The 27,881-nt window shown below is 41.5% G+C and overlaps 1 protein-coding gene across 11 annotated transcripts in view; it reads right to left on the bottom strand.

Moving 5' to 3' along the window:
• Positions 1 to 27,881, bottom strand: part of LOC124074151 (cytoplasmic dynein 1 intermediate chain 1) — a 48,699-nt gene that overhangs the window by 16,223 nt on the left and 4,595 nt on the right. For 8 of the 11 annotated variants that reach the window (XM_046416788.1, XM_046416779.1, XM_046416783.1 and 5 more), the window contains 6 exons: positions 26,966 to 27,025; positions 26,583 to 26,698; positions 11,843 to 11,938; positions 10,370 to 10,541; positions 9,198 to 9,297; positions 8,817 to 8,942 (listed from right to left, as the gene is read on the bottom strand). In XM_046416788.1, coding sequence (XP_046272744.1) covers positions 8,817 to 8,942; positions 9,198 to 9,297; positions 10,370 to 10,541; positions 11,843 to 11,938; positions 26,583 to 26,698; positions 26,966 to 27,025 — 670 coding nt within the window. The remainder of the gene's footprint in view (positions 1 to 8,816; positions 8,943 to 9,197; positions 9,298 to 10,369; positions 10,542 to 11,842; positions 11,939 to 26,582; positions 26,699 to 26,965; positions 27,026 to 27,881) is intronic. The other 3 variants (XM_046416780.1, XM_046416785.1, XM_046416787.1) reach the window with 1 other exon arrangement.

Below are 27,881 nucleotides of genomic sequence, written 5' to 3'. Positions count from 1 at the left end.
TCAGACGTTTTGTTATTGGATCAACAGCACGGAGACGGTTTCTGTAGGCAAAGCTCAATATTAATTATCAGAATCATCCCAAGAGGAGATTTATGAGAAGAGATTTACAGCATATAAATTACAAATATAACTGGTTGGTGGCTTAACAGCTGATGATTTGAATGAGGGGTTTGATAGACAGTAAGACAACAACATATATGATTCTAATATGATTCCAATAAGAAAAGGAAAATTCAATTGAGTTAATGACCACAATAATAATCCTTCTGAGGAACCATCATCACTTACCCAAATCCCCTCATAGGGATGACCTACTTAAACCTCCAGATAAAAAATCCAGTTTATATAGAACAGAAACTATAGACAAAGTGGTCATGGCTGTTTTGAGCTGCAGCTGTTAATAAATCTAACAAATACGAGTTCATGTTAAAGAAAAGCACTGACATATGTAACTCCTTCTGGTAAGGAGTAAGGCTGTAATAACCCTCACCATGTTAAACGGAGTATGAGTGTGTTTTATTCCTTATAAAGTCAAAATTTATAGGATTAGTTATTTCTAATTTCAGAAGTTACATAGAATCACAGTACCATAAATGCCACTTGACTGCTATATTGAAGCCTACGTTTGGAATACGTCAGTCTTCATGACTTTTCTTTAACCAGTTATTTCACTGGATAGATGAGGCATTACTGAATAACATAACAGCAGTTGTGTAAAGACACCAAACATCCAACCTTCATTGCGTGTTTGGTGTCTTTCTTGCTCAATAAAAAGATCCTACTGAACTGAGACAGCCCACAAGTAGTCAATAGTATAACATTTGTATTGATTTTCATCTCTCTCCCTTCGCTCTCTCTTCATCCCCGCCACCGCACCATGTGTGAAGCAGCCAACTCTAAACCCCAGTTCATTTTGAAAGGAGATTAGAAAACAAACCAGAGGGAAAGAAAACACTGCACACTCTCTTTCTTTCTTTCTTTCTTTCTTTCGTTCGTTTATTCGTCTCCTCTGAGGAGTCACGGCCTGCAGACGAATGGAGTCGCTTCAGATGTCAAGACTCAAAATAAACTGAACTTTGATGGTAAAAATAAAGTCACCCACCAGCCGGCTCTTGGAAAAGTTCATCTACACTGTCAGATAAAAAGAGAATTTATTATCATGTATTAGGACCCAAGATCTGATGGCCATAGGCTATTCTTCACACTGGAATATGTAAGTTTTATTTTATATGTAATATGTACAGTAAATGCACCAACTATTACACTAAAATAATGTCCAGATCATATTATATAACTGTCTAAGAACAAGGGAAAATTGCTGTTGTTGCACACTTTTCTCTAAATTATCTGGATAAAATATTCCTAACCTGGCCTATGTGTACAGAGACTGAATTGTGAAACTACTTCAGGCCAAATGTTAAGGCCACAGCTCTCACACTCAACACACACACGGATGAGGCTCCCATCAGCTGGGTCGCTTGAGTTTGGGGATGAACTTTCCACTCTGTGGCTGTCTGACATGCTGATGTCTGAGGTTTGCTCCCCCTCCATCAGACTGCATCAGCAGGTTAATGAACCCAAGTCTGACCCTCACCCCACTCTGTCATCTCTGGACACAAACACACACATCCACCAAAGACATATATATACATACACACACACACACACGCACATGGTTCTGCCACCACAGACATTTTTTCAGTCTTTTTAAGGAAACTCTAAGCTCCTGGAGGAGACAGGAAAGCAAAAACAACATCTAACAGCTATAAATGCTTATACAAAAGAATAGTTTAACATTTTGGTAAATAACCTTATGTGATTTCTTGTTGACTGTAACTGTAACACTGCTATTAGAATGTCATTTATCATTTGAATTTTAAAAATCATTGTTAAATTGTTAAAACAATCTGGTGTACATAAACTGTACACTACCTCAAATATATTAATACCTTTATCAGTAATCTCAGCACAGAAACACATTTCTTTGATCTTTCCAGTAAAGACCACTATGACACTATTTTTACTATTAACACCATCAAAGGTGAAAAATAAAGACGCAAATCCACGAGCAAACAGAAAACATCCCTGCTCTCTACTCTTCCCGCTTGTCATTCCTCCACCAGTTCTCACCCTAAGTAAACATCTCTACCCACAAGAGTAATGACAAAGAGAAGCCAAATCAAATCAAGAGCCCCTCTATTTGCTCCATATGTTAGTTTAACTTCGAAGCCCTATCGGTGTCCCTATCTTAAGAGGAAAAATCCTGACTAAACTCTAAATCCCCTCTTTGAGAAACCTCAAGTTATGGCATCATTTGTATGATGATGTGCTGTCGGGCTTACTGAAAGAGCTACTGAAAATTAGCCCGACTTGGTCCCGACACTGCACTTTGAGGCGCCTGCCAGCAGCGACTTGGGCATGACATTAAAGCCGTTCTCTCTAAATGTTTCTAATCAAACGTCACATCAGCACATGTGTTCTGCCGTTTTATGTCTTATAAATGTACTGTATGTGATTTGGTGCTGAAATAAGATCAACTTGTTCCACACTATAAGGAAGTTTATAATTCAAGCTTGACACTCTGTAAATCTTTCTTCTTCTAAATTTAGATATCATGTAGGAAATTAATGACTGACTTAAGAGATGAATTATGGATGAGAGCTTGATAATGTTTCAGCTGGATATCTGAAGTCTTTCTAGCTTGTTATTCAGTCATAAGCCTTTTCCATCAATGACCCAAACACTGTTTTTACTTATATTAGAGGAAACTGACTTCACAGTTTTTAAACATGACTGAATTAAAAGAAAAGTTAAAGGACAGTATCAATATCACTCTCGTGTCTGTATGGTAAATACAGTAAATATGGTTTTACCATTTCCAATGATGAGCTAAGTTAACTTGTTGCTGTCTGTAGCTTCATACTTGAGCATACAAGCAATTAAGTGTACTTGTAAATTGTAAACTGTTTTTGCACTCTTTTTCTGTTCTTGTTCTGTTCTCTGTTCTGTTCTTGAGTTGTAACGACAAGTAAATTTCCCCACTGCGGGATCAATAAAGTTCATCTTATCTTATCTTATTTCCTCAAAACTTTTCTGTCATATAAAATGCAGCCTTACTCCTCCCATCTCCTGCAGTTCATCTTCATTTCAAATCATAAGTCTGAACATACCAGTCATATGAGCTCCACATCTGTCTAAATAACACCTCAACAACTCTCATGTCGGCAATACTCCCACTATGACTGCATCCCCGTGTCAGGGCCAACTGGATACCGAGCCTGACATTTCATTTCCAAAGGCAGAGTGGCTCTGTGTATGGTTCTCATCTCGCATACAGCGCGGGTCAGACACCTGCCAAGTGATCTCCTGACAGCGCAGACGGAGAGGATGTGGGGAGTGACAGCTCCCGGAAGAAAAAGCAGAGCAGAGAGTCACTTCTGCATACTGGGCCTGTGGAAGTTTAATTGTGGAAGTTTTACAGGGAGATACTCTGGCAGTCAGAACAGTGGGTTTCATTTCTTTCCTCAGGCAAGGCCTGATATGTGTGTGTGTGTGTGTGTGTATGAAGGAGAAACTCACACACACACAAAGTATCATCTACCATATCTCACACAAGGCTCACAAGGCTAAGTGCTTCTGGCAGGCCTTATTATATTAATGGGAAGTGTTCTGTAGAGGATAATACACACATGGTAGGCAGCGATGAAAGGTGGCACCCAGCAAGGGATTAGGGAGGTTCGAAGGAATGACAGAGAGAGAAAGAAAGCTAGAGAGAGGGAAACACTCCCTCCTTTGTTGCCTCCTCCTCTTTTTCGTTCTTTCCTCAGGCAACAAACTGTTGCTTAAGTCGGCTTGGGAAGGCAGAAATGGAGCAAGAGTGCTATGGCGAGAAGAGAAACGCAGGCGTAGGGGTGGGCAAACGGCAGACAGTATATCCTCCCAAATAGATCCACACTCCACCCCCCACCCCCACCCCACCGCTCACCGCACTCATCTGTTTTCCACTCTGCCTTATCAAGACCAGATGGATCCGACTGTCTTCTCTTGCATCCACGCTTCTCAACCTCCCCCTTCCATCCAACCACCTTTCTCCTCCCTTTCTCCCCTTGGCTTCACTCGTTTATGACACCCCACGGATTTTGTCACTCTGTGGTTTCTGGCAAGGAGAGAGAAATACCAAGCCGAGTCTCAATTTCACCAGGCAAAGAAATAGGGTTTGACAGAGCGAGAGCACGAGGAGGCGGCTCTGGGAACACAAACAGGCCTTTCTCTGCCTCCTACAGCTTCTTTCCCTTTATTTTCCATATCTTGTTTGTTTGCTTGGCTCATGCTCTCATTTTTGCTGGTTTGCGGCTTTAATGTTGAATTCCTGTTGTAAATATAATGTATTTTATTCTGATATTGAAACTTACGACATAAATGCTACAAGTTCCTCCTCAAGTCTGTTTTCCAATTTATATCAGTCACATTTTGGTGGATAATTTTTCCACATTCACCAAACTTGGATGGTAACCGAATAGTTTACAAAAAAGTAAACAACATAAAGAATAATATAGCTGCTTAGGACATTAATTTTTAATTTTCTCCTGAATAAACAAGATGCAACATGTTAATTAGATTCTGTCAAGCTGTTTTGCCATTTCTAGACCAGGATAAGCTATGCTAACCGCTGCTATCTGTGTGATCTAAAGCACGAAAGTGAATTAGCATATTTAGCAAAACATTAAAGTCTTCCTTTACTGCATTTTTTTCACTTACATAATATGTGAAATTGCTGAACGCATGATTCAACACTCTATTTTTGCCAGCAGCGGTATCTGGTTAGTGTGCCACAAACCCTCTCAGTAACTTACGTATTCAGCGAACACTCGGAGGATCTCCCTGTTAATCTTTCTGAGCACAAAGCAGTCTCATCCTTCAGTCTAATTTCACGTGGGTTCAAACTTAGACAAGGCCTGCGAGTAATGCTGTCGCACTTCTCTCTCTCTCTCTCTCTCTCTCTAACTCTCTTTACCTTCACTCTCCCTCCCACTCTTCTCTCCTCCTGCTCTGGTTCTCTCACTCAACCTTTCTGGAAGTGCCAAAGGCCCAGGGATATTAATGAAAATATGACTGACTCCAATTGGATATGACAGTAGCTGCAGGGGTTGTTAGAGGGAGGTGTGCGGTTTGAGGGGCTCAGTAGAGGTTTTAAGTCAAACGGGTCCTTTAATGTGGTGTGACTTTGCCCACTTGAGAGGGGAGTGTGAAGTTACAAGATTGGACTCCAACTGGGACGGGGCGATGATGGGTCCAACTGCTGAGATGGCTGTGATGAGGGGAGGCACGCTCAACTGGTACCAGAATTCACAGCAGTGGCAGCCCCTTTCCTAAAGTACAAACCCAACCCAACCCACACACTGATGGATCCCACACTTCCTCTGCTTTATTACAGATCAATGACTCCTAAAGTGGGGTCATGAAACTGTCACAAGCCCTTAAGAGGGGTGTAAAAGGTCCCGTAGTTTACAGAGATAATGTTTAATTAATAAGCAGAGTTAGAGAACAATGATGGATTTTATCACAGACCTGTTACATAAACCAGAAGTACTTAATGAAACATCACAAAGAACAACAATACTTAAATGAAAAAGGAGCATAAATAATCAAATATATAAAAATGTGTAAATATAAACCAGATCTATGTATGAAGACGTTTCACTGATGCTTCACCGTCTCCACTGAAGCTACATACCATTAACTAGTGTAAATCACATGGACAAATGTTTCATTAGCTTTCAATATTTTAGTTTTATCCTTAAAGCCTTAATCTTAAAGGCCACAGTGTTCCTGTGAGTAGTCGTGATAAAGACATGTATGGCAAATAAATAAGAGCATAAAATCTAATGGACAGGATACTGCAAAGCAGAAAGGAGAGAAAGAGAGAGAGAACACTGAGAGAATAACTGGCAGATTTGTTTAGTCCACAGGGGAAGAGCATTTGTCAAACCAGGACCTGTCTGTCTAACTATTGCATTACAGCAGAATGCAATATTACAACACTGCTCCATTTTGCCAAAAATGTTAGTCCACAATCCCCAGATCGCACTTAGTTAAAATCAGATACACTGAAACTCCTCCCAAAATTAAACCAGGACCAGCTTTTACATTTTTCACTTCCAAATACAAATAGGCAACACTAAACAGATACAAATAAACAAGATCTTTGCAACAATGGATATTATATGTCAAAACACAGCTTCAAAGTATAGAAACTAATAAAACTGCACTGGAAACAACTGAGATGATCTTAGGCAAAGACATTTAAACCATGAATATAAAGTAAAATGCTGTTTCTGCATTGCTAAGCTCATTCACCAAACTGCACACAGCCAGACAAGAAAATATAGAAGCTTGACCTCACAGAAACCCCATCTGAAACACGAAGCCTTCTGTCAGCCATAGCCTTATACAATAAAGCTCCTGCTGAACCAGACCTCAACCACAAACCCCAACCCTCCAATACTGACCCAGCAATCATTCTTTTGTATCTTCCACAGACACACACACACACGCCACAGCCTTTACACATGTGTACAATACTCATATAACACGTGCATACACACAGATAGTGTCTAAATATCCATCCACCAGATGAAAGCTGCTTCTGTGGTCAGCAAAAATGGCTGTAAAGCAGCTAGAAGGTCTGCTGGGGCCAGCCAATCGTGGGAGCTAACCCATGTATACGCATATATGCATAACACATGAATGAAGAAGAAATCACGTGAACAGTTTGCCTCCCTGTTTCTCTATGTCAAGGGCGGGAGGTGGAAGGTGAAAAGAAAAATCAGAGAAAGTAGGGACAGGGAGGGGAAGAGGCACCGGGCTCTGTGGTTTTGGGGGGGTTAAACGTCACAACATGGTCACACATTAGGAGTCATCTGATCTGTGGCGAACTAGAGAGTCGTGGCTCTGTTTGCAAAAGGCCCTGCAGAAAGAAAGAAAGAAAGAGCAGAAAAAGGAAAAAAAAAAGGTCTCCTCTCGTCTAACCCTCCTGTGCTCCTTTCATCCAAATCCAAAAGTGATCGGAGAAGTCATGGCTTATTCCAAATGAGCTGCAAGCTCTTCTTTCTTTCTCTTTCCACTCCTTCATTCTCTACTGTTTATATGGGACTCCATTTACCTTTCTTTCTATGATTTTTTTATGCTTCTGTCATGCTGTTTTTTCTCTCCCCTCATGAAAAGACCATGGCACAGCCCCAGGCCATCGGTAACCCACTGACTAACAAGAGGGAGGCAGGGGAGGAAAGTGCTGCACTGAGTTTCTGTTCTCTCTCAGTTGGTCTTTTCTCCAGCTGATATCACTTCAGCTAATGCATATCTTTCCAGTAAATACTTATTTAAAGCAAATGTCATGCATCTGAACACCTTTATGGTAGTGCTTTGTAAGTGTCAGACAAACAAAAAAGGTAATGATGCTTTGTTATGTCACAGGCAGTGATTCTTCTAATCCAGTCATCACATTTCCACTTCAACATGAATACTGTTCACCTCTGCTGTACACACTGGCAGCTCATTGGGCCCTTTTGATAAACTGAGGATTTTATCAGCTGTTTATGCAAATATCCTTGTTCCCACGCATTTGATGTTCAAACACTGACAATTCACAGATCAGCATACTCAAAAAAACACACATTGTTAATAAAATCAGATGTACTGTACATATTTCCTCAGAGAGCCACATGGAAAAACTACTGAATCCTACAGCTACAAGATGCATGGCTGTAATCTATCTCTAAGACCACATGGATTTCAGCAGCAACATAAATTATGGTGCAGCGAAAGAATGGAGTGTTTTAAAAATCCACTTTGGAGCTAGTCTTATATGGCAAGCTTCATATTGAACTATTTTGCATGTAGCATGCGGTCTGCAGGAATATGTGTTTCTGTGTGTGTTTGAGAAAAAGAAAAGAAAATCTTATTTCCGCGGTCTCAGCGAAGCTTGAATGTGAGATTAAGAGCATGAATTCCTAACATTATTTCTCAGCAGCAAGATGAATGGCATTAATCCTATTACAGGTGTATTTCCACACTTACAGTGATGTGTATGAAGAGGACTTGTCAATTACTGAGAAATGCAGCGCTGCTGACATTAGACATAGCATCGATGTGGGTGGGCTAACACACACATGTGGCAGCACTGGATTAGGAAGTGGTAGGCCACATCATATTACTACCAAGACGTCTCTATATGGCCTCGCAGGTCTCGTGGGAGCTGTGGAGCCCTAACACCCAATCCCTCCATCCCTTCTCTCCTTCCTCCCTCCCTCTCTCTCCCCTACCGTTTTCTCAGTGTCATTTGCTATTAGCATCTCACCCATTAGTGGGTTTCTTTCCCACCAAAACCAAAGTTTCTTGCATTAAAACTGGTCCCGTTCACCTATAATCCAATCTAGAGGGTCAAATGAATGCATGTGGTGCTGCCTTTCATTTCCTTTTGCTTCACTCTTAATTTTGTCTGCCACAAAGGTGCTATCATTATAGGGTGGAAAAGAGGAACAAGCTGTAGATTACTGGATAAAACAACAGCTGTGTTGCCATACAATACCTGACAAATAGAGCAGAAGAATGGAACATCTGAGTATGAAACTCTAAGAGGCAAACAAGCAATGACATAAAGATGTCTTATTCTTTTTTTGCATGTAGCTCTAGCAGTTTGTAAGTTCATAAAAAGAAGAAAGCAAAACTAACTGATTCCCGATAGCAACCTGCAGTCATAACTCACATCCTATTCGATAGTTTTGGAAATCCATATGAGGTTTGATAAAGTTTAGTACCTGACAGTGAAAGATGTACTCCGGTGTGGCCTTCTTAAATTTGATGTTCCATACTAGGGCAACACCATCTGGTTCATGAGGAGCATCTTCGTTATTGTTATAGGAGGCAACCAGCAACTCAGGGTACTGAGAGGCAGAGAAAGAGAAAGAGTAAGATGAGAAAGAGAAAGAGAAAGAGAAAGAGAAACAGGGGAAGAGGGATGTCCGTGTATTCAACAATGAAGAGAACCAATCCAGCCAATCCACTCATTCAAAATTTTCAACAACGTCTTATAATAAGTAACTGATGCACATACTTCAAACCCAGGAAAGCACTTTGGTTAAGCTGAAGAAATCTTCCTCATGAATTCAAAGTGACATGTACAAGGCCGCATGCCTCACCTGAGGAGACCAGTCAAGGCAGGTGATCACCCGATGTTTCGACCAGTGCTCATCGTAGAAGAGTCTGCTGAAGGACAGGCTGGAGCCGCTACCCAAGTCTCTGAGGAATGACAGCAGAGATAAAAGTCAAAGGTTACTGCGTCATCAAATTTGAAGACTACAGCTTTGTTCCCATTGGACAACAGACATGAATATGTCCCTGTCAAGGAAGAAATGCCTTCTGTCTGCACGGGTCAGTTGTGATGACTTTAAATAAAATGTGGGCAATCACCGTTGCCTAAAGTTTTTGAGTCAGTTAGTTTCGAGTCAGTCCTTAACAGCGGCCATCAGCTGATTCAGCATATTGACTTGATGCCTGAGGAATTTGGTGAGAAAACTTCGGCCTAGTGAGTCGGTAGTTTCAGCCAACACGTTGCCTGTGGTGAAACTAGCTCCTATGCAGACTTTATTGCGTCATTGGCTACTTCAGAAAGTCGCATCCCCACAGTTTCCAGACCTCCAGTTGTAGGTAGACTCCTATTCGAGTACAACAAATTCTGTCCACTAATAAGGGTGAATGATCCACTTTGTCTGAAATACTATGTGAGAATGAATAGTACTGAAACAAGCGAGTGGAATCTGAATTATATTATGTAAGTCGTGTTACAACTTCATAAAGAGCATGTCCATGGAAAAAAAGAAGAGAACTGGTGTTAAGCACTGGACCATGGCCTGTTCCAGACATTATTTCATTTTGATCACAGGCATGATGCTCCTCTGAGGCTGCAGTGGCAAAAGTTGAAGTGAGCTGTTAAAAGCAGCATTCTTCTATAACAGCAGAGCAGTATGCTACAACAGCTTTGCACTTACGACTCTTATAACTTCAACCAACACTTTGATAGCATCCATTTGGAGGCAACCCTCCAGATGGCAGGACACTGCTCTTTAAGACAATGATGGTTGTCAGTTCAGAGGAGTTTTTAACCCCCTGAGAGTGTGACATCAGCAGGAAGACATGTATTTTGAAGAACAAAGCAGCTTCCAGGCCCCTAGAGTGACACAGTGGGCATGAGTCACTCTGAGACCATTTCTTAGTTTGAGGCATGCAAGTAAACACTCACATGTGCTCTCTCACATCCAAACACGGAATCCCTTCCTCCCTCCCTCCCTCCTCTCGCCTCCTCCCCGCTCACCCCTCTTTGTCCTCCAGATCCCGGCCGCTGTAGTCGAAGAAGATGTCGCTGTCTTCGGCCAGAGCTCTTTCCATCACCCGGATGCTGCAGTCAAAGAAGCTCTGAAACTCAGAAGAGTGCAGGATCTGCTGCCTCTCCTCCTCCGTCAGCTCCCGCAGCACAGGAAATGAGCCTATGGTGGAACATAGATAGAAGACATGAGCATACGCTGTGCACCGTGATCCCACAGAGCATGCGCTATTGTTGTTCGTCTGTCAAATGTCAGAAAACAGCAAATCAAACTTTCTTAAAATGCCATCTATTGTCTGACAAATAGACAAAGAAAATTCCCCTAATTAAGAAGCTGGATTATTATTTTTGAGGGTTTATTTATAATTATCTTTCCTGCTACAACGTGTTTTTGTTTTTTTCAAGACATCTGTATTTTTTTATCTGACAGTATGCAGTACTGTTATGTCTACTTCTGCCAAAAATATAAAGAGTATATCATTTGCTTTAGATGTCACATTAACATTCACTTCATCTCTATCAAAACCAGAATCCCATCCAGGACATCATAAACTACAAACACTCCCTAATGCATCTTTTCTAATAAAACCCTACAGTAAGAACTTCATAAACAAGAGAAAAACAAAGGCCTCTGAGTGACCCGCCTCCCTTTGAACGTAATGGCTGCGCAGCACGGCATCCGGTTTTTGAAGTCACTGTCCCCAAGCACACATGCAATTTTACACACCCAAGCATGCACAGACACACATATATATCGACCTTTACCCTGCCTCTTGACTTTGATCCCCCCCATCCCTTTGTATTTCTTATGAGTTGTCAGAAAAGACCCAGTGAATCGAGTGGCAGAGATCAAAGGCCAGACCTTCTAATAGGCCAGGATGGAGAGGAGACGGATGACTGTGTGTTTATGAGTGTGTGCGTGCATACATCTGTCTATGTGTGGGTTTGACTCACACTTTCGGTGCAGTCAGCACTGTGTATGGACGTGAATATGAACATGTCTATCTGTCTATGTGTCCTTCTTGTGTTTTTCTTGCTCTCCCACTCTCTTCATATTTTACTACATGAACCCTACACACACACTCTCACACACACACACACACACACACCACACACACACACACTTGTCCCTTCCTCTTCACTTTGAAGTGTGGTCAGGGGGTCAAGGGACAGGTTTTTAATCAGTGCTGACCCTCACATGCCATGGAGCTGATATGCCCCCCCCCCATCTGATACACCCACTGACTGGATGTGGGTGTCACACACAAGTGACAGTGTTTCATGACAGCTTGACCAACAACACGCAAGAAGTTGAGTGAAGAAGGACATCAAAGCATAAAGAATAGGATGTTTTGTATTGTTGCAACAGCTACATAAATTAATTCATGCAGGAGGACTCTAACTTAACAAAGTGCTTAAGGACCATTTTTACTTCTCTATCATTCATCCATCCATCTTTTGTACCTTCTTTGGTTTCCCTGTTGTCATCTTCATCCTGCTGCTCTGAGTCAGGGCCCGGCTTCGGCTCCATCATCTCCTCATCCTCCTCTTCCTCCTCTACTGAGAGTAAAAGAAGAAAGAGGGAGAGAGAGAGAGCACTCATGTTAATCAACAGCTGTTCCAATTTTCCTCAACCTCCCGCTGTGTGTGCTGCCTTCCCCCCTTCTTACCAAAATAATCATTCCCAGACATGCACTGCTACACCTGACTAACTAACATTTGGTCCAAATGGGTTTCATTTACAAACACACGCACTCCTATTTGCATTTTTTCTTTTAAATAAAACACAAAAATATGAGGCATAACCGCTGCAGAATCTCCATTACTGTTGCACATGTGTATTAATTACACTCTGTCTTATGAAAAGAAATATAAGAGGAAACAAGCCCGAGTCCATGCTGTAGCTGCAGCATGTGCTCACATGGTCCGCATATGTGAACATTTGGTCACTGTGCACGCAAATCACACACAGACAGCAGGAAATGTCAGAGTTGTGTGCGCTCTCCTCTTTTTTTCTCACCTTTGACCCGAAGAAAAAAGATCCAGTGATGTCTGTGTGTGTGTGTGTGTGTGTGTGTGTGTGTGTGTGTGTAAAAGGGGATTCCCTCTGCATTCCCTCCAATCAGGCTCTGCAATTACACTTGACTCTCCAGGATTTATTGTAAGTGCGTGCAGTGTGTGTGTGTATAGGGGAGGAGGTGGGGTTCAAGTACGATGGGTTACTGTCGACATAGGCACCTGCTTGTCAGCTACTGCCCCGCCCTGCCTGCCCAACAAGCCCTCACACCCCTCGGGGCTATGTGTTGCTAACCCTTGCCAACCTCTCCTCCTCTTTTCTGCCGCTCCCTCCCTCTGAAAACAGATGCAGGGGAGTCGGAGGGGCCCTCTCAGAAGACCTCTTAACACCCTGACACCGTGACCAGACACCTGTGGTCTGCCAACACACACACACACGCTACACACACACACATATAATCTGTCTTTTCTCACTTTCTCAAACACACACACCAAGGGCCCTCGCCCGCAGTGCCAGGGGTGGCGAGAGGTTAACTGGCGCAGGGTCAAGCTGACAACAGTCGCTCAGTCCAGTGGGAGGAAGTGACTTCATCACACCCTCAGACGTGTCATGTCTCTCTTTCTCACACACACACGTCGGGGTGTGTTTAACTCAGCTGGAGTATGGCCTGGGGCACTGTTAAAACCACTTGCTTAAGGGCTGCTTTTGCACTGGATGAACTGTCCTTTTGTCACTTGGACTCGCCTAAGCTTTTCGTGAACTCACTGCTGCTCTTTAAAAAGGTACAAATGCAATTGTAATTGGTGGAACACTCAAGTGGCTTTATTATTATGATTACAATAATTTCTGCTGTTATTTTATTCATTATTTCATGCTTCCTGGTACAATGTTCTCTCTCTCTCTCTCTTCCTTTGTGACTTTTTCACTGCCAAGTTAAAGATTTTGATATATGACTTTAATTTTTATACTGTGTGTATATAATAAATGACTAAGCTAAATCAAACACACGGTGGTGAGGCGCAGTCCAAGTCGGTGGTTAACAGTCAGCTGTAGTGATCCAAACACCAGTGACCCACCAGTATGGAGGAGAGACCAGAGAGGACCAGACAGGCAGACTGCCAGACTAGCTCCAAGTCTGAGCTGCCAAAACAGACAAGCTGCAAACAGACACACACAGGAGCGCCCTTCTTTCAGGCCCTTTTGTTTCTAACTCCATGCTTATTGTTTGTTTTGTCATCTGGACACCTCTTCCCCTCTACTCACAAACTGTGGTAATTAATCTGCAAAAGTCCTGGGATGTGAAACATCAACTGGGGTCCTCCTAACCAACACTGGAAAAGGTACATTACACACAAGTTCTATTCTATTCTGTTTTTATTCTTTTCTATTTTCTTGACCTTACATGACCGGTCCAGTGGTTGGAATGTGTGGGAGGAACGTGAGTGGAGGAGAGAGACCACATTGAGGAGCGGTCAAACCGTCAACCCCCGGGACCACAGGACTCTGGAGCAAGGCAGCGTGATTCATGGCCTATGGGTTACCTCACAGAGGGGAGACGGTCCAATTCCTGCATCAAGATACTGCTGATGTCGTCGCCAGCAGCCATGTATCAAGTTGTTCTGTCAAAGTGCTGCACCAAAAATATCCTGGATATTTCCTTTCCATGGAAATTTCTGTATGTGCTCAAAGGAAAGCAAAAACGGTATTGCAGCAAATAGTACCTGAAAGTGAGACTCAAGGGTTAAAAATAGTAATATAAAGCTTTATGTAAAATGTAAATGCAAACAGACACGGGGAACTACAGGGTTTCCTGTTGAGTTGCAAAAGATGCAGCGAAGGGAAATCAAGAGACGCAATCTTCAACAGTTTGAGTGTGTCAGCTTGCTACCCTGTAAGTATCTACACACTTTCTTGCTTCCACCTCATTCTAGACATGGGATGCTTTCTCTTTCCACCTGCCGCTTAATACTGCTCCTCTCTGCAGGACTACAGGTTAACTGGTATCTTCCCCCGCGCCACAGACGGGGGGTCCACCTTGATGAAACTCTGCTTGGGGGCTCCCGTTTTGGCCAGCTACACACCCGGGGTAATGATATCCTCTGTAGCCCGGGGCCACCACATCTGTCTGCCTCAATCTTCCCCTGTCTGCTTACTCATGCTGACCGGGCCGAGTCAATTCAGCACAGCCCAGCAGGTATGCAGACACACAGATTGGCAGTGTGAAGATACAAACACAAGTACACACAAACATGTAAAGGTGTTTGTAAAGGCATATGCACACACACACGCACACACACACAGAGTGAAAAAGACGCATGTGCACGTCTGAGTCTGTGAAATTGTTTGGAAACATAGAGATACTACGCTCTGGAAACGAGCATGGAAGTAACAATATAACATAGCCTTTCATATCCTCCGTCAGACTCTTCAAAAGTATTATGTTATAAACTGGCCAAATGCTGTCAGTTAGAACTAAACAATAATTCAGTGATATCATATACATCTGGGAAGCACCGATCCAGAACAGCTCACCTACGATAATATTGTTCATCATGCTTCTTCATCAATATCATTATACAATTCCCTGTTACATTACACTGCTGATTCAGTTTTCATGTTACTAGCCATGAAAATTATTCAATTAAGATCTTCAGATTTTAAACTGGAAAACAGGGGAGCTCTAGTATCAGATAAAAAGACGACATGTTCATATTGTGTTTTTGTTCAACAAAATACTGTTATCCAAATTAATGATTACAACAAATTCCGCTAACAACTACCAAAATGAGAAAATGTGGTTTTTATGTTGGACTTTTCTACAGCCCATCACAATGACAGTGTTGACAACACACGGGTCAACGACCAAAATATTCAGCTTAGTGTCACAGAAGAAAAACAGCAAATATTCAAATGACGGAAAGTGGATCCAGTGAATCTCTCTCATTTTTGTGCATACTTGAACGACTAAGCGATTATGAAAACAGCTGGCGCTTTTCTGTTGATCAGATCAGTCTAAAATTTTCTTGTGAGAGCGGAACAAAGTTCATTGTCTTACACATAAAACGGATTCCTTGATTTGTATTTCTGCCATGTCATGAAATCATACTTGTTAATATGTACTGTAATGCAGTAAGTACAAGATTTGACTCTGTTCTTACATCCTTTATGCATCACAAACATTATACACAGTGAAACTCTCTTCTCCTTTATTGTTTATATAACTCAGCAACCTTTTCAGGCACCTCCAAAGCAAAATATAAAAAAACTCATAATCTGATACACTCTTACACTTTGACGGACTCCTCTCTCCTCCATAGATCACTTTTAACCCCCTAAGTCAGATGAAAAGGTTAGCTAGTAATTACAGTGCAACTGTCTACTGCGTTGAGCCTAATTAACACTTTATCATTGTTTTCTGTGCACAAGGCTCTTGTTAGCCAGTATAAGCATCATTATTGCTTTTATGGACTTACAGGAGAGTGAAATTGTTCAGGTGAGAGTAATGAGCTGATATGTTTGTGGAATAAACATAAAACATAGTCTTAATGAAAGCTGATACACCGCTGAGAGTTTCATTAGCTTAAACATCTTGCATTATTTCACAGTAGGCAGCTACTATCACACATGTGGAGAGAAGAGTTTTAAAGTAACTGACAGCATATAAAAGATGTACACACTGTCTAGTGCGGCCCCTTCAGCTAGTGCGTGAAGCACGTGTGCTTAGTGTGCCACAGCAGTAATGTGCTAGCATGTGTTCGGTTTGGGAAGGATCAAAGCTTTAGCTAACCTTTTATTCTGAACCCAATCCATGCTAAGTGCTAGTGTGCTGAGATGTGTTAGTGTCTGCTTGGAGCAATTGGCAAAGTTATCAAAAGGAACCGCAGGTGTGTGTGCGTGTGTGTGTGTGTGTGTGTATGTAGCAGGGATGGATGAGACCAGACCCCAAGTTTGTCATCGACTACTTTATGGGGGCTGAAGACTTATCATAACAGTATGGAGGTGACTACTAATGTGAGTCACACACAATCAAAGTTGACAGTAGTCATAAGTTTTATGGATCTCTATTGTATTAATCACAAAGAAGGAGAGATACTGATATGAGAGAGAAGAGGCGGCGGAAACACAAGACAAATTCAGCAGGATTTTAGGGAATCCTACGCACAGAGTATAACCCTACAACATTATATACACTTTCATATGAGCGCACACACACACAGTTCGCAGGGGTTCTGGGAGGTTGGATCTTGAACAGACCACAACACAAGCACTATGCAGAGGAGTAGGAGGAGGCCGATATGACTTGAAAGGCCCCTCTAATGTGGCCCTGGCACGACACACACACACACACACACACACACACACTCTCACGCATTAACTTAACTGAGGACTCTTATTGTTAGAGACAGACTCGACACACACATGCTCACACTGCATCCACTTCACCTCTGAATATATTACAGATGACCTGAGGCATCAGGGGAATTCTCCCACTTTTATTCTTCCCACCTCTAGTAATATAATCCTTGTTATCCAAAGTATCAAAAAAAGATTTATATAACCACAATGATTTTATACGACTGAAATAATGATATAGGGAGTGACGCCATTCTTTGACAAATAAAATGTGATATGACAGGCCTACAGGAAATGTCTCTTGCCACACAAGATATTATTTTTGTCACCAAGCATGAACTTTTAAAAAGACACACAACTACAGGATGATTCAGCAAAAGTCAAGAAAACTGTAATAATCTCTCCATAAAACACTCAAAAGTACAGAGTATCATTAGCAATACAGTTCTTGAGCTCATCTCAATCCTTAAAAGTTCTCTTCCGAGTCTTTGCTTTTGGGCATTAAAGGAGAAACATCATGCATGCGGAACAAACCATCCTGAGTATAGATCCAGAGATTAAAAATAAACATGGCTCAACCTTATTACTTTATGGTTTTGACAGTTATGTCAGCCACTGTCTTTACAAGCCAACTCACTCACAAGTGTCTTTGTGAAATAAGACAGATCACTAGTTTTTGTTAATGCTAGACTCTCTTTCTGAACACAGAGAAACACAGCTAACATTTTGGGGACCTCTGTTAGTCGGGTTGGACAGCAAATTGACGGGTAGCAGCAAGCCAACCACGCAGTAAAGTAGAACAGATCTTTTTGCTGAGAGGTGAGAGGGTGATCCTGCCCTGATGAAGAATCTCGTTGCTCTGTAGATGGCCAAGACAGACAGGACAGACTGTAAAGTCCACAGCTGCAACTTCTTGCAAGTAAATTGTACTTCTACAAAGTCAGTCAAATGTGGAGTAATTGCTTGTAAAATAACTTCTTCCCCCCTTACAGTGGCCCAAGATTTTAATTAGGCGGAATACAAAGTGAAAAAGCAGAAAATGTCGGGCACTGATCATCTTCTAAACCCTTTTACTTCAGTTTGTTAATTTCATTCTGGGCTGGGTTTTTTTTTTGTTTGTTTGTTTTAATAGAAAATAATGTTTAAAATTCATCATGGTTCATCAAGTCATGATTACCACAGTAGGGGTAAAAGTATTTGAACCATACACACACATTAGCAGCAGGACCTGATGTAAAACTGGTGAGACTAAAACCCGCAGGATGATTTAAATTAATTCATCTCTTCGCCACACTTCCCCACACTGATCAAACACTGTGCACGTGTGTGTTCAAGTCTATGCTCACCCGAGTCCACGCTGTATGCACACACGCATGCCCACACATAATCGGCTTTCGTTAATGCAGCCCATTCAGGCCTTTGAGGGTCTGCGGCCAACTCTGCTGTGTGCTGTGGCTGAAGTAGATTCTCTCCCAGTGTCTCTCTCTCTCTCTCTGTCTCTCTCTCTCTCAGTACCCCCGTCTGTCTCTCTCTCTGTTTCACCCCCCCCCCTCTCTTCCTAGCAGTGCCACCCAGGCTTGGCCCTGACCCAGACCCACATCTTTAAACTGAGCCATCATGCCATGCCACGCTATGCTCTGAGCCCGGCCGCAAGGCCCTGATTAAAACCCATGACTTCAAACTTTCCAAACTGTCAAAAACCCAGTCAGAGAGAGAGAGAGAGAGAGAGAGAGAGAGGGAGAGAGAGAGTCCAACTGAAAGAAAAAAGTCTTACATAAAATCACTGCTATGGCAGCAACTCACTTTTCAACGCGTCATATGAGCTGGGATTTGTGTCACTCAGAAACAGGTTTGTGTGCGTGTATGTGTATGTGTATGTGTATGTGTATGTGTGTGTGTGTGTGTGTGTGTGTGTGTGTGTGTGTGTGTGTGTGTGTGTGGCTCAGATGGAGATTGGAGGTCTGTGTTTGCAACTTGGATGAGGATGGTGTTCCCTTTGTATGTAAGGAGGAACGGATGGACAGATGTGGCAGTTTTTATAGGCCTCTAAATGCTTGGTGCTGAATCTTTCACGACTGCACTAAAATAGACAAAATTATTCATAACACCTCAGTAACATTGTCAAATGAAACCCATCTTCTGCTCGGTACCTTAATGATTCAAAGGAAGCACTGCTCTGCAATCTGGTGGGATTTTATTGATGAAATTAACATTTTAAAGGCCAATACTTTTATGAGATTATCTGTAAAAGTGTCATTTTATAATTCCAACAGTTTTATTTCATCTGATACTCATTTCTAATAAAAATCTGTTACACTTTTGGCCGGTGAGACTTTGTAAGAGTCCTCAAGTATATGTGCCAAGAGTGCTCCCTGCTGGGCAGATGCAGAACAGCATGCAACTGTAGCCAAACTGAAACCAGCATGCTTATCAAATTTCACTTCAAACAACTGTCAAGCCATAAACTGTGATAATGATCTGGAAACTTAAGGTTTGAATTGGTTGCAACAAGAAACAAAGTGAGCTGATTTGAAAGCCTGTTGAATTTCCAGGGCTGACTGAAGAGTAATTGAAAACAAACCACAGCAGTTTCAGCCAAGATTTATTTTGACTTGACAAATAATGGTTTGTGGTCTATGTGTTTAATTGTCTACCTGTTTTGAAAACTTTGGTCGGTTAATAGGTGCCAATTTTTAAACTTTGAGTATAAAACAGTGAAAAGGCACACACGACAAACAAAGGGTTAACAAACATCAAACTGAATCAACTAAAGTGAAGCAGGGATATGAGCTGCAGGCTAGCTGTGGCAGTGAACCGCTACCCTCTCAAATGAAAATCCCTGGAGAGATCTCGGAGTACAAGGGAGACCACCCAGGCAAACGTTCAAGACCCACTGTTGTTTTACATGCGTATAAAAAATGCAACAAGGAGGGGGAAGGGTGGGGCACACATGTCAGAAAGTCAAGTTCAACAAAAAGCGAGCAAAAACGAGAACAGTTGAAAAGAGAAAAAAGGGACACATGAAAGTGTATTCCTACTCATCTCAAGCACTCATCACATGGCAAATATTATTTTGGATGAGGGCCATTGTGCCAAAAAGAGAGAGAAAGCCAGAGGGAAAGAGATGAAGAAGGGGCTCATGTACCTTATTATACGGTGGTCAAAGGGGAAAATTGCAATCATCTGTGACTCACTTGCAATACCTTAAACATCGTGAAAGACATTATTTTTCCCTAATATCAAGACTTTTTAGGGTTTTGACTACCGTGGCCATTCTGACAGAAACCGCTTCGAACAGTGCATCACGTTGAGAATGAAACAGGAGTGAAGGCTGCGCCCTTTCGAGGGTGATGATGATGAAAGCCAAACTCAGAGCTGTTTCACAAAGAGAGAAAGTGAGAAGGCTTGGACGATTACGCGTGACTGCAGGGAAAAGATGATGGGGAGATCATAATAGCAACATCCAAGTCTGACTTTGTGTGTGAGCATGAACTTATAGCACATGCACAAAGCTGGCACCTCAAGGTGCTCACACCAAACACAAATGGACATTTCTAAAACAGAACAAGTTCAAAGTAAAACAACTGAGTACATTTTGTTCACAGTCCACTGGGTACACTCACTGTGGTTGTTCTCTATTTGCCTTAAATTTTGTCTTTATTTTGCGCATGCATGCATGCACGCACGCACACACGCACGCACGCATGCACACACACTTCCCTCTGGTCTGCTCAGTCTGTTGTAGCCGCCTGAGTGGAACAACAACAATGTATGAGACAAGCACTTCCATATGTGGCTGCATACACACACACATATATATACGCACATAGACAGACACATACAGAACCGTATAAGTGCCTAACCATGCAAAACACACACTCATGCAACCACATTCTTCCATCCAGGGCCTTGAAGATTGACCACAAACCCCTCAGTCATGTCGGCTTCGTATAGACCGGGAGAGTGTTACATTCACTGTTTTTATTTGAATGCATCGGTGCTTCACTGGACTGTAGAAAATGCCACAGACAGACATGGGATAAACTGGCTGAAGGAACTTAATGGACCTCATCCTCATGAGTTGTTAGTGTTTTGTCATGAGCCTCAGTCCACTGCCCAGCACAGTGAGACTTTCCCTCTTGAGTGATGTTCTGCAGGAGAAACAGTGAGGGAATCAGGCATGAAAATGTTAAATGTTGCTCGAACACAATAATGTTCAAAAGCATTCTAAGTGTAAATAAAAACAGAATGTAAATTATTATTAAAATCAGTAAATATCTGGTTGAAGAAACATTAAGCAAAACCACAAATCTGATCAGTCAGATGACAACTTTCAACATGTTTTGATAATTCAGAGATATTTTTCTAAGTAATAGAGCATTGCATACCCAGCTGTAATAAGGCTGCTCTCTGCAACATATAGACTAACTCATCACATGGATGATACAAAAACTTCAATAACCTAGTGCTACAAACTGTTACAACTCATGTAGTAATGGGTATCAGACACAGACTGCAATACTTCTAGTGCCAATTTAAATTGTCAATTAGGAAGGAGGATATTTTTTGTACGGCTGCTGACAAATACCTACCAGTTCAGGACCTGTTCAATCATATATATATATATATATATATATATATAAATATATATATAAAATATATACAAATGTAAACACTCTGATTGGACCAGTGCTCTGCAAATAGTCAGGACCATTACATAAACTTGCTGTTTGGTTTCTTAACTGCTCTATTATGGGATTATGTAGAGCTCAGATGATGTATGTGGCTGTGTGGCTGCTTTGCCCATGTGTACATGTGTTTCTGTGTATATATACGCTAGTATGTGCATGCTTGTATACTTATGTGCATGTGTGTATGAGCACATTCAGACAAATGTGTGTGTCTTTTCAGATTAGTGCTTGGAAGTGGGGTTTCTCTTGCAATTAGAGGCCATTACCAGTTCACCACATGTCAAAAGAAAGCCTCTTATTGCAGTAAATATACTTAAGGAGTGTATTAGTATATACTCAAACTGTACAGTTCATGAATACAAATGGACCAGACAATACATCAAGAAATACCTGCTAAGAAGACAGAGAGTCATCCACATGTACTTTTGCAAGCAGATGCACAAGCATTAACACAAACTCTTGACCCTGTGAACTTTTAACCATAAAAATGGGGATTTCCAAAGTTGCAACATCAAATTATAGACAAACACACAAAGAGTTGCATTTCTGAAGGCCAACTTGTGGTTCACTGCAATCACTGTTATAATATCATAACTGCTGCAGCGTCCCACGTTGGCCTCTGCTGCTTCTCCTCCATTAGTTTCTCTCTTGTTCTTTCTCCCTTCATCTGTTTATTCTCTAATGTCCAAAGATTTCTTCTCTTTCTCTCTTCTCTCCATTTTCTCTCTATTGCTTTGGCTACCTTTTCACTGTGTCTGATTATGGATCTTTTAAGGCTCCACTGAGCGAAACCAATTTACTACAAACTGGGTTAGACTCACACCACACCCATGCCAACCTGCACACATGTATACGTGCATGCACAACATGCTTTCCATCCCCTTGACCTTTCCTGCTCTTGCCAACATCTTAAATAAGCATACACACACACACGCACACACACAGATTGGGATCGGTAAAGTGGGTATGTCAGAGTACTGGCATTCACTTCGTTCATGACCGAGTGGGATTGGTCAATCCAGAGGAGAGATGCAGGGAAAAACAGAGAGATGCAGAAAGGTTGCCCACATTTTGCTGAAACTATGTGAAATCTCACCCCCTGTTTAGAGAGTTTTAGACTTGGCAGAGTTGACTCTACAAAATATGGTCAGACCTGAGGAAAATGGAGGTGGAACGTTTCAACTCCTGTGGTTAAATAGTAGACATGAGAGAGTTTTCAACAGTGGTAATTACATTTTAGATATAGCACAATTTCCATTTAGCACAGGGAAATGTTTTCTTGTAATACATTTAAGACAAGCCCAAAAACTTGGGTCCAACCCAACTTAAACAATGCTTAAAAACCTCAAAGCTCAAAAAAGGGAGGCAAAAACCCTTTTAAAAGCTAAATATGTACTACGTTGATAGTATTAAACTACGAGGACTACCTTTTAGCTCTTTTCTGGTCTCAAAGGGAAATATTTGATTATGTAGCTGCTAAATTCCCGACAATGGATATCAGCTAGTTCATTATTTTGTTGGTCATTTGGTGCTGGGCAGGAAATATACAGGTCAATTTAGTGCTTCTCGCTGGAAGCAGCTTCTTGCTGGGGCTGAAAACAAAGTTAATGAAAGTTAGGGGGCATAAACACCAAAACACTGAGCTGAAAGACAACAAAATGTTCCATAGAGCCTAGAGGAACATCAGCTCTCTGTGGGATCATCAATATGAGGGTCCCCTTTTCACATTACACACATCCATTGTTAATACAGTATTCTGCAGCTTCACATGTGAGGATGTGCAGCTTTTTCTTTCTTCACATCACAATAAAACTAATCCCAGTTCTACTGACAGCTGCAGCCTTATAACGCTTTTTAACATACAGCAAGCGAGCAAACTCTAGTGGATGGAGCAAAAAAGAACTGTCCAGATAAACTAAAGCCCTCTGTAAATTAATAAGCTAACATTTGCTAACACTAAATTACCTTTAGTCAGCCTTGTTTCTACATAGCTGGAGGTCAGTTTAGTTATTTGTAACTCCCAGCAGCTCTGTGATTTTCTTCCAAACCTTGTCCGTTATGAGGACATCCCTATAAAAAGGGTGCTGCTGATCACATAGGATGTGTCACGTCCGCACCTTGTAAATTTGTCTCTCACTGTTCATGTTAACTGCTGACTGGAGGGGATACAGAAACGTCAAGGATGTCATCTTAAATTTTGACCTATTTTGACTAGTTTTGAGCTGGTCTGAGATGATTTTTAAAATAAGTGACATGTCCCTTAGCCTGTTCATTCATGCACAGAGCTGGTTAAGACATCTTCTTCTACTTTGCCTTTGTTGTGCTTAAAATCACTTATACTCAGAAACATTCAAGAAAAATCTTAGCAGGGATCTTTTCAGAATAAAGCTAAGAATGCCAAGCAACAAAACAGTCAGTTTCAGTGTTTATAACGGATTGTGTTTCGGGTGAAAAGCACAGTCGGTTCGCAGTACAAGCCACCTCTCTTTCTCAAGAACAAGTCAACACGGTTAGGCACAAGACAGCGGCATGAAACACCATCTACTTACACACACTGTGTTTGACCTCGCTAGGTTAGGTTACTATCACACACCACATTAGACCTCACTTTATTTCCCTGCTATGTTATTAGACAAAGCTTCCATCCCTCATGACAAACATGTCCATTCATATCCATTAGGATTGCAGTAAATAGCTGGAGCCAACCGTGACTGGGGCTAATCTGATTCCCTGACACAATGGACACTCAGGACAGACAGATGAGTGAGCAGCCAATGGGAAAAGGAGCATACACAGACCAGCTACACATCACGATTATAGGAAGGCAATTGGTCACGGAAATGAAAAACCATATCATTAACTAGTTTAAATGAGAGTCACACACACAAACTCCATGGGAGCTTTAAAACATGTAGAAGATGCACACACACAACAGATCAAATCAATCCAATTTGATAAAGCTGTATTCACTCCAACACACGAGCTCCTCTAAAGCAAACTCACGTCATGCACACGCAGCCAGCCATCCTGGGAATAAGAGAAGATATGAGAAGTGGCGAGGTCAGAAGTTCATGAGGAGAAGGCGCCACGACAGCATCCCCGAGTCATTAGCCTATGATTTAAAGTGATTACTATGAGAATACACTTATCCTTCCTTTCACACACACCTAATGTCTGTATTACAGTTTTAAAGTGAAACCACGTCTTACATTAAGAGTTACCAAATGACATTTGATAGAGATAACAATGAACCCAATCATAGAGATCATATCTGAAATCAAAAATGGCCACATGCGACCTTTAAAAATTCTTTATAATATATAGATACTGAACCACTGCTCCGATAAAAAGAATAAACTTCCACTATTTAAACACACACACACACACACAAAGGTTTAAAAACACATACAGAAACCCAAACACCTAGACGTCCTTTCATAGTACTTTATATAGTCCTGCAACACATCACTCATAATATAACCATATAACCGATGACCCAGATTTAGTATTATTTGCTAACTTTAAAGAACAGTTTGGTCCAGGTCAGGAAGGGAGGAAAAAGGGTAGAAGAGAGATAAAAGAGAGATTGAGAATGTGTAAGAAAATGGCCTAAATATTCAAATACACAACCTGTAGCTGCAACCTGTAAAATGAGATGTGTGCACGTTCGCTTCAGTAATCAACAAAATGAACTGGCCTGAACAAACACAGAACCAGAAGTGCAGGCAGGTGCTACCATCAGCTCCAGACACACAAGCTTTGTGGTAGGCTGCAAAGTAAAGGTCTCCTAAGGCCAGGGTCACCTCCCTGTAGACCACCACAGCTCTGCTCTGGCTTCCAGATGTTCTGTCTCTCTCTCTCACTCACTCACACTCTCACACACACACACACACACACACACACACACACAGACAGACCTCCAGAAAATGCTGTTGGCAGCTGAACACAAACAAACTTAAATGGACCGACACGTAGCAGCACAAGCAATAACCCGCCACAGAGTGTGTATTTGTTTGTATGTATACACAGACTACTTGGCCTGTACATACTAACTACTGCATGTTTATTTGTCTGGATGTTTCACTGTTAGTTTTTATCTCTTTACTTAATTGTCCTCTGCTATTTACAACAGCTATATTGTTTGTTTGTTTGTGAGTGTGTGTGTTGTTTAGGCGCTCCATGTAGGTATACTGACGACCTTTGACAATGGGAGGGCTTGTATGTACAAGCAGACTTGGCTGATAAGCTCTGTGTGTGTATGTGTGTGTGTGTCTGTGTGTGCGTGCGTGCATGAGTGCACATGTTTCCCAGCTCAGATATGTGAGTTAGTGCCTGTGCACTTGTTGAATAAATGATCTATTCCTGGGTTTGTCAAGGAAATAGGGGGAGTTGAGGCGGACCGTTTGGATGCTGATCAGGACAGACGGGTGTGTATGTGCGTGCTGGTTGCTGGTGGAGGAGGGCAGTGGAATCCACACCAGACCATCTATTATAATGACAGGAAGCAGGAAGTACAACCCCTTCACAGTCACATGGCTGCCAGCTGTCTTGGCAACTGAAGAAGGAAGATAGAGAAGATCATAGGGCGTGTGTGTGTGTGTGTGTTTATACATCAGCTTGGATGGAGAGATTGTAGGTGGAGCAGTATGCATTCTAACACATGAAGGGGACATTTCAGAATGGTATAGCTGCATTTCCAATAACAAAAAAGGTAAACAACTAAAAATGTTATCCATTCAAATCTGCGTTGTCTTTCTCCAACAACAGAAAAACACACAAATGTGTGTGCACTGAGTTTACAACCGCCAACGTTGTGCCTCAGTTTTCACCATATGGATGTGTTTAGAAACTGCAGGTCAGTACTGCACTACTGTAGTGTGCACGCCCACTAGCAGAGAGACATGTATGCACACATAACAAACACTCCAATACACACATGCCCAAGAACACACTTCTTCACTTCACACAATTTCCTCCAAGACCAAATTATGATGGAATTCTCTTCTTATTCTGAACTGTCTGGTAACTAATACGTGCAACAATGTAAACATTGTTAACGATTTCAAGAGCACGTAAACACACATACACAAATGTATATCTCTGTGTGTGCATACGACACACTTACACACACACAAATATTTACCTTCAACCGGGTTGGTGGTGACTGGCGTCTGTGTCTCCTTGCTGTAAGAGACAACCTCTTTGGGAAGGAAGTCTACCTGTATGATCTTAGAAGCCCCCAGCCTCTGCATCCTGCGCCTAGATAACAGAGACAAGATGTTCCTATTAGCAAAGATCCTGTGCACACTGTCCTCCATACAGTACAATATATTCACATGTGTTTCAAAGTTTAAAGCGATGAATAACATGTAGCTCAATATTCAAAGAAGTGCATCATTAAAGTGATGCTTTAAAGGGACTTTTAATTAGTACTCACTTTAATTAATATTTACAATACCAAATAAGATGTATTGCAATACGTGTTCTTTGTCAGACACTGAACAAGATGACAGAAGAAAGACATACCCGAGCTCAGAATCAGCCTGCAGCTGCAGCACAGAGGGGTCTGTGTCCCACTGCAGCGTCCTGGGGTCACCAACAGGGGGGGCAAGAGAGAACAGGCATGTTTAGAATCAGACACATGACAACAAACACACACACACTAGCCCACATGTATGCACACACTCTCTCACCCACCCACAGAACACTTATCTAGAGCTTAATTTAGCTTAACACAGGGATTCCTATCGAATTTCATGCAGGCACTCTTAATGGAGAAATGTTTAGATAAGTGAATATAGCAAGGGAGGGCTATACATTAGGGAGACATTATATTTCATTATATTTTAATATGTTCTATATAATCTATTTCATATTTATTTAAAGATCCTTGCTCCTAATCTTAGAACAGACCTACAAGAATCTACAAATACAGATACATTTATGGACATTTTTTTTTAAATGCAGGAAAGCACTGCAGAAATCTTCATTTGCATTTTTAACTGTCTAAAACATCCAATTTTAGCAACATGTATAATCAGTTTTTTAATTTTGTGTGGCATTCCCTGTGTTGATGTTTCATGGACAAATTTGTGCCAAATGATACATGATTTCCCACAATTCCTACAGCACAACATACAATATATGTACATACAGTATATTCATGTGATAACATTCAGCATATGAAAATCAAATCAAAAGAAATTTTGAAGGATTTAGCTTGCTCAACATACATGACAATTTACTTGGCATGCATGAACAATGAATTGGACAAACCATAAGGACATTGCTGAGCTCATTCAGGTTCTTCAGCAGATATAATCTGCTTTACATTAGGGAGGTAGGAGTCACAGGGAAATCAAACAGCAAGTGAAACCTAGCGAGTTCTATGACAACTCGGTTGAAATCTACCAGCTGTGAAAGGAGAATGTTTCCAATACCA

Source organism: Scatophagus argus, chromosome 17, assembly GCF_020382885.2.
Source record: "Scatophagus argus isolate fScaArg1 chromosome 17, fScaArg1.pri, whole genome shotgun sequence".
Classification (NCBI taxonomy): domain Eukaryota; kingdom Metazoa; phylum Chordata; class Actinopteri; family Scatophagidae; genus Scatophagus; species Scatophagus argus.
The sequence above is the reverse complement of the archived record's forward strand: the minus strand, read 5'-3'. Positions and strand labels throughout refer to the sequence as shown.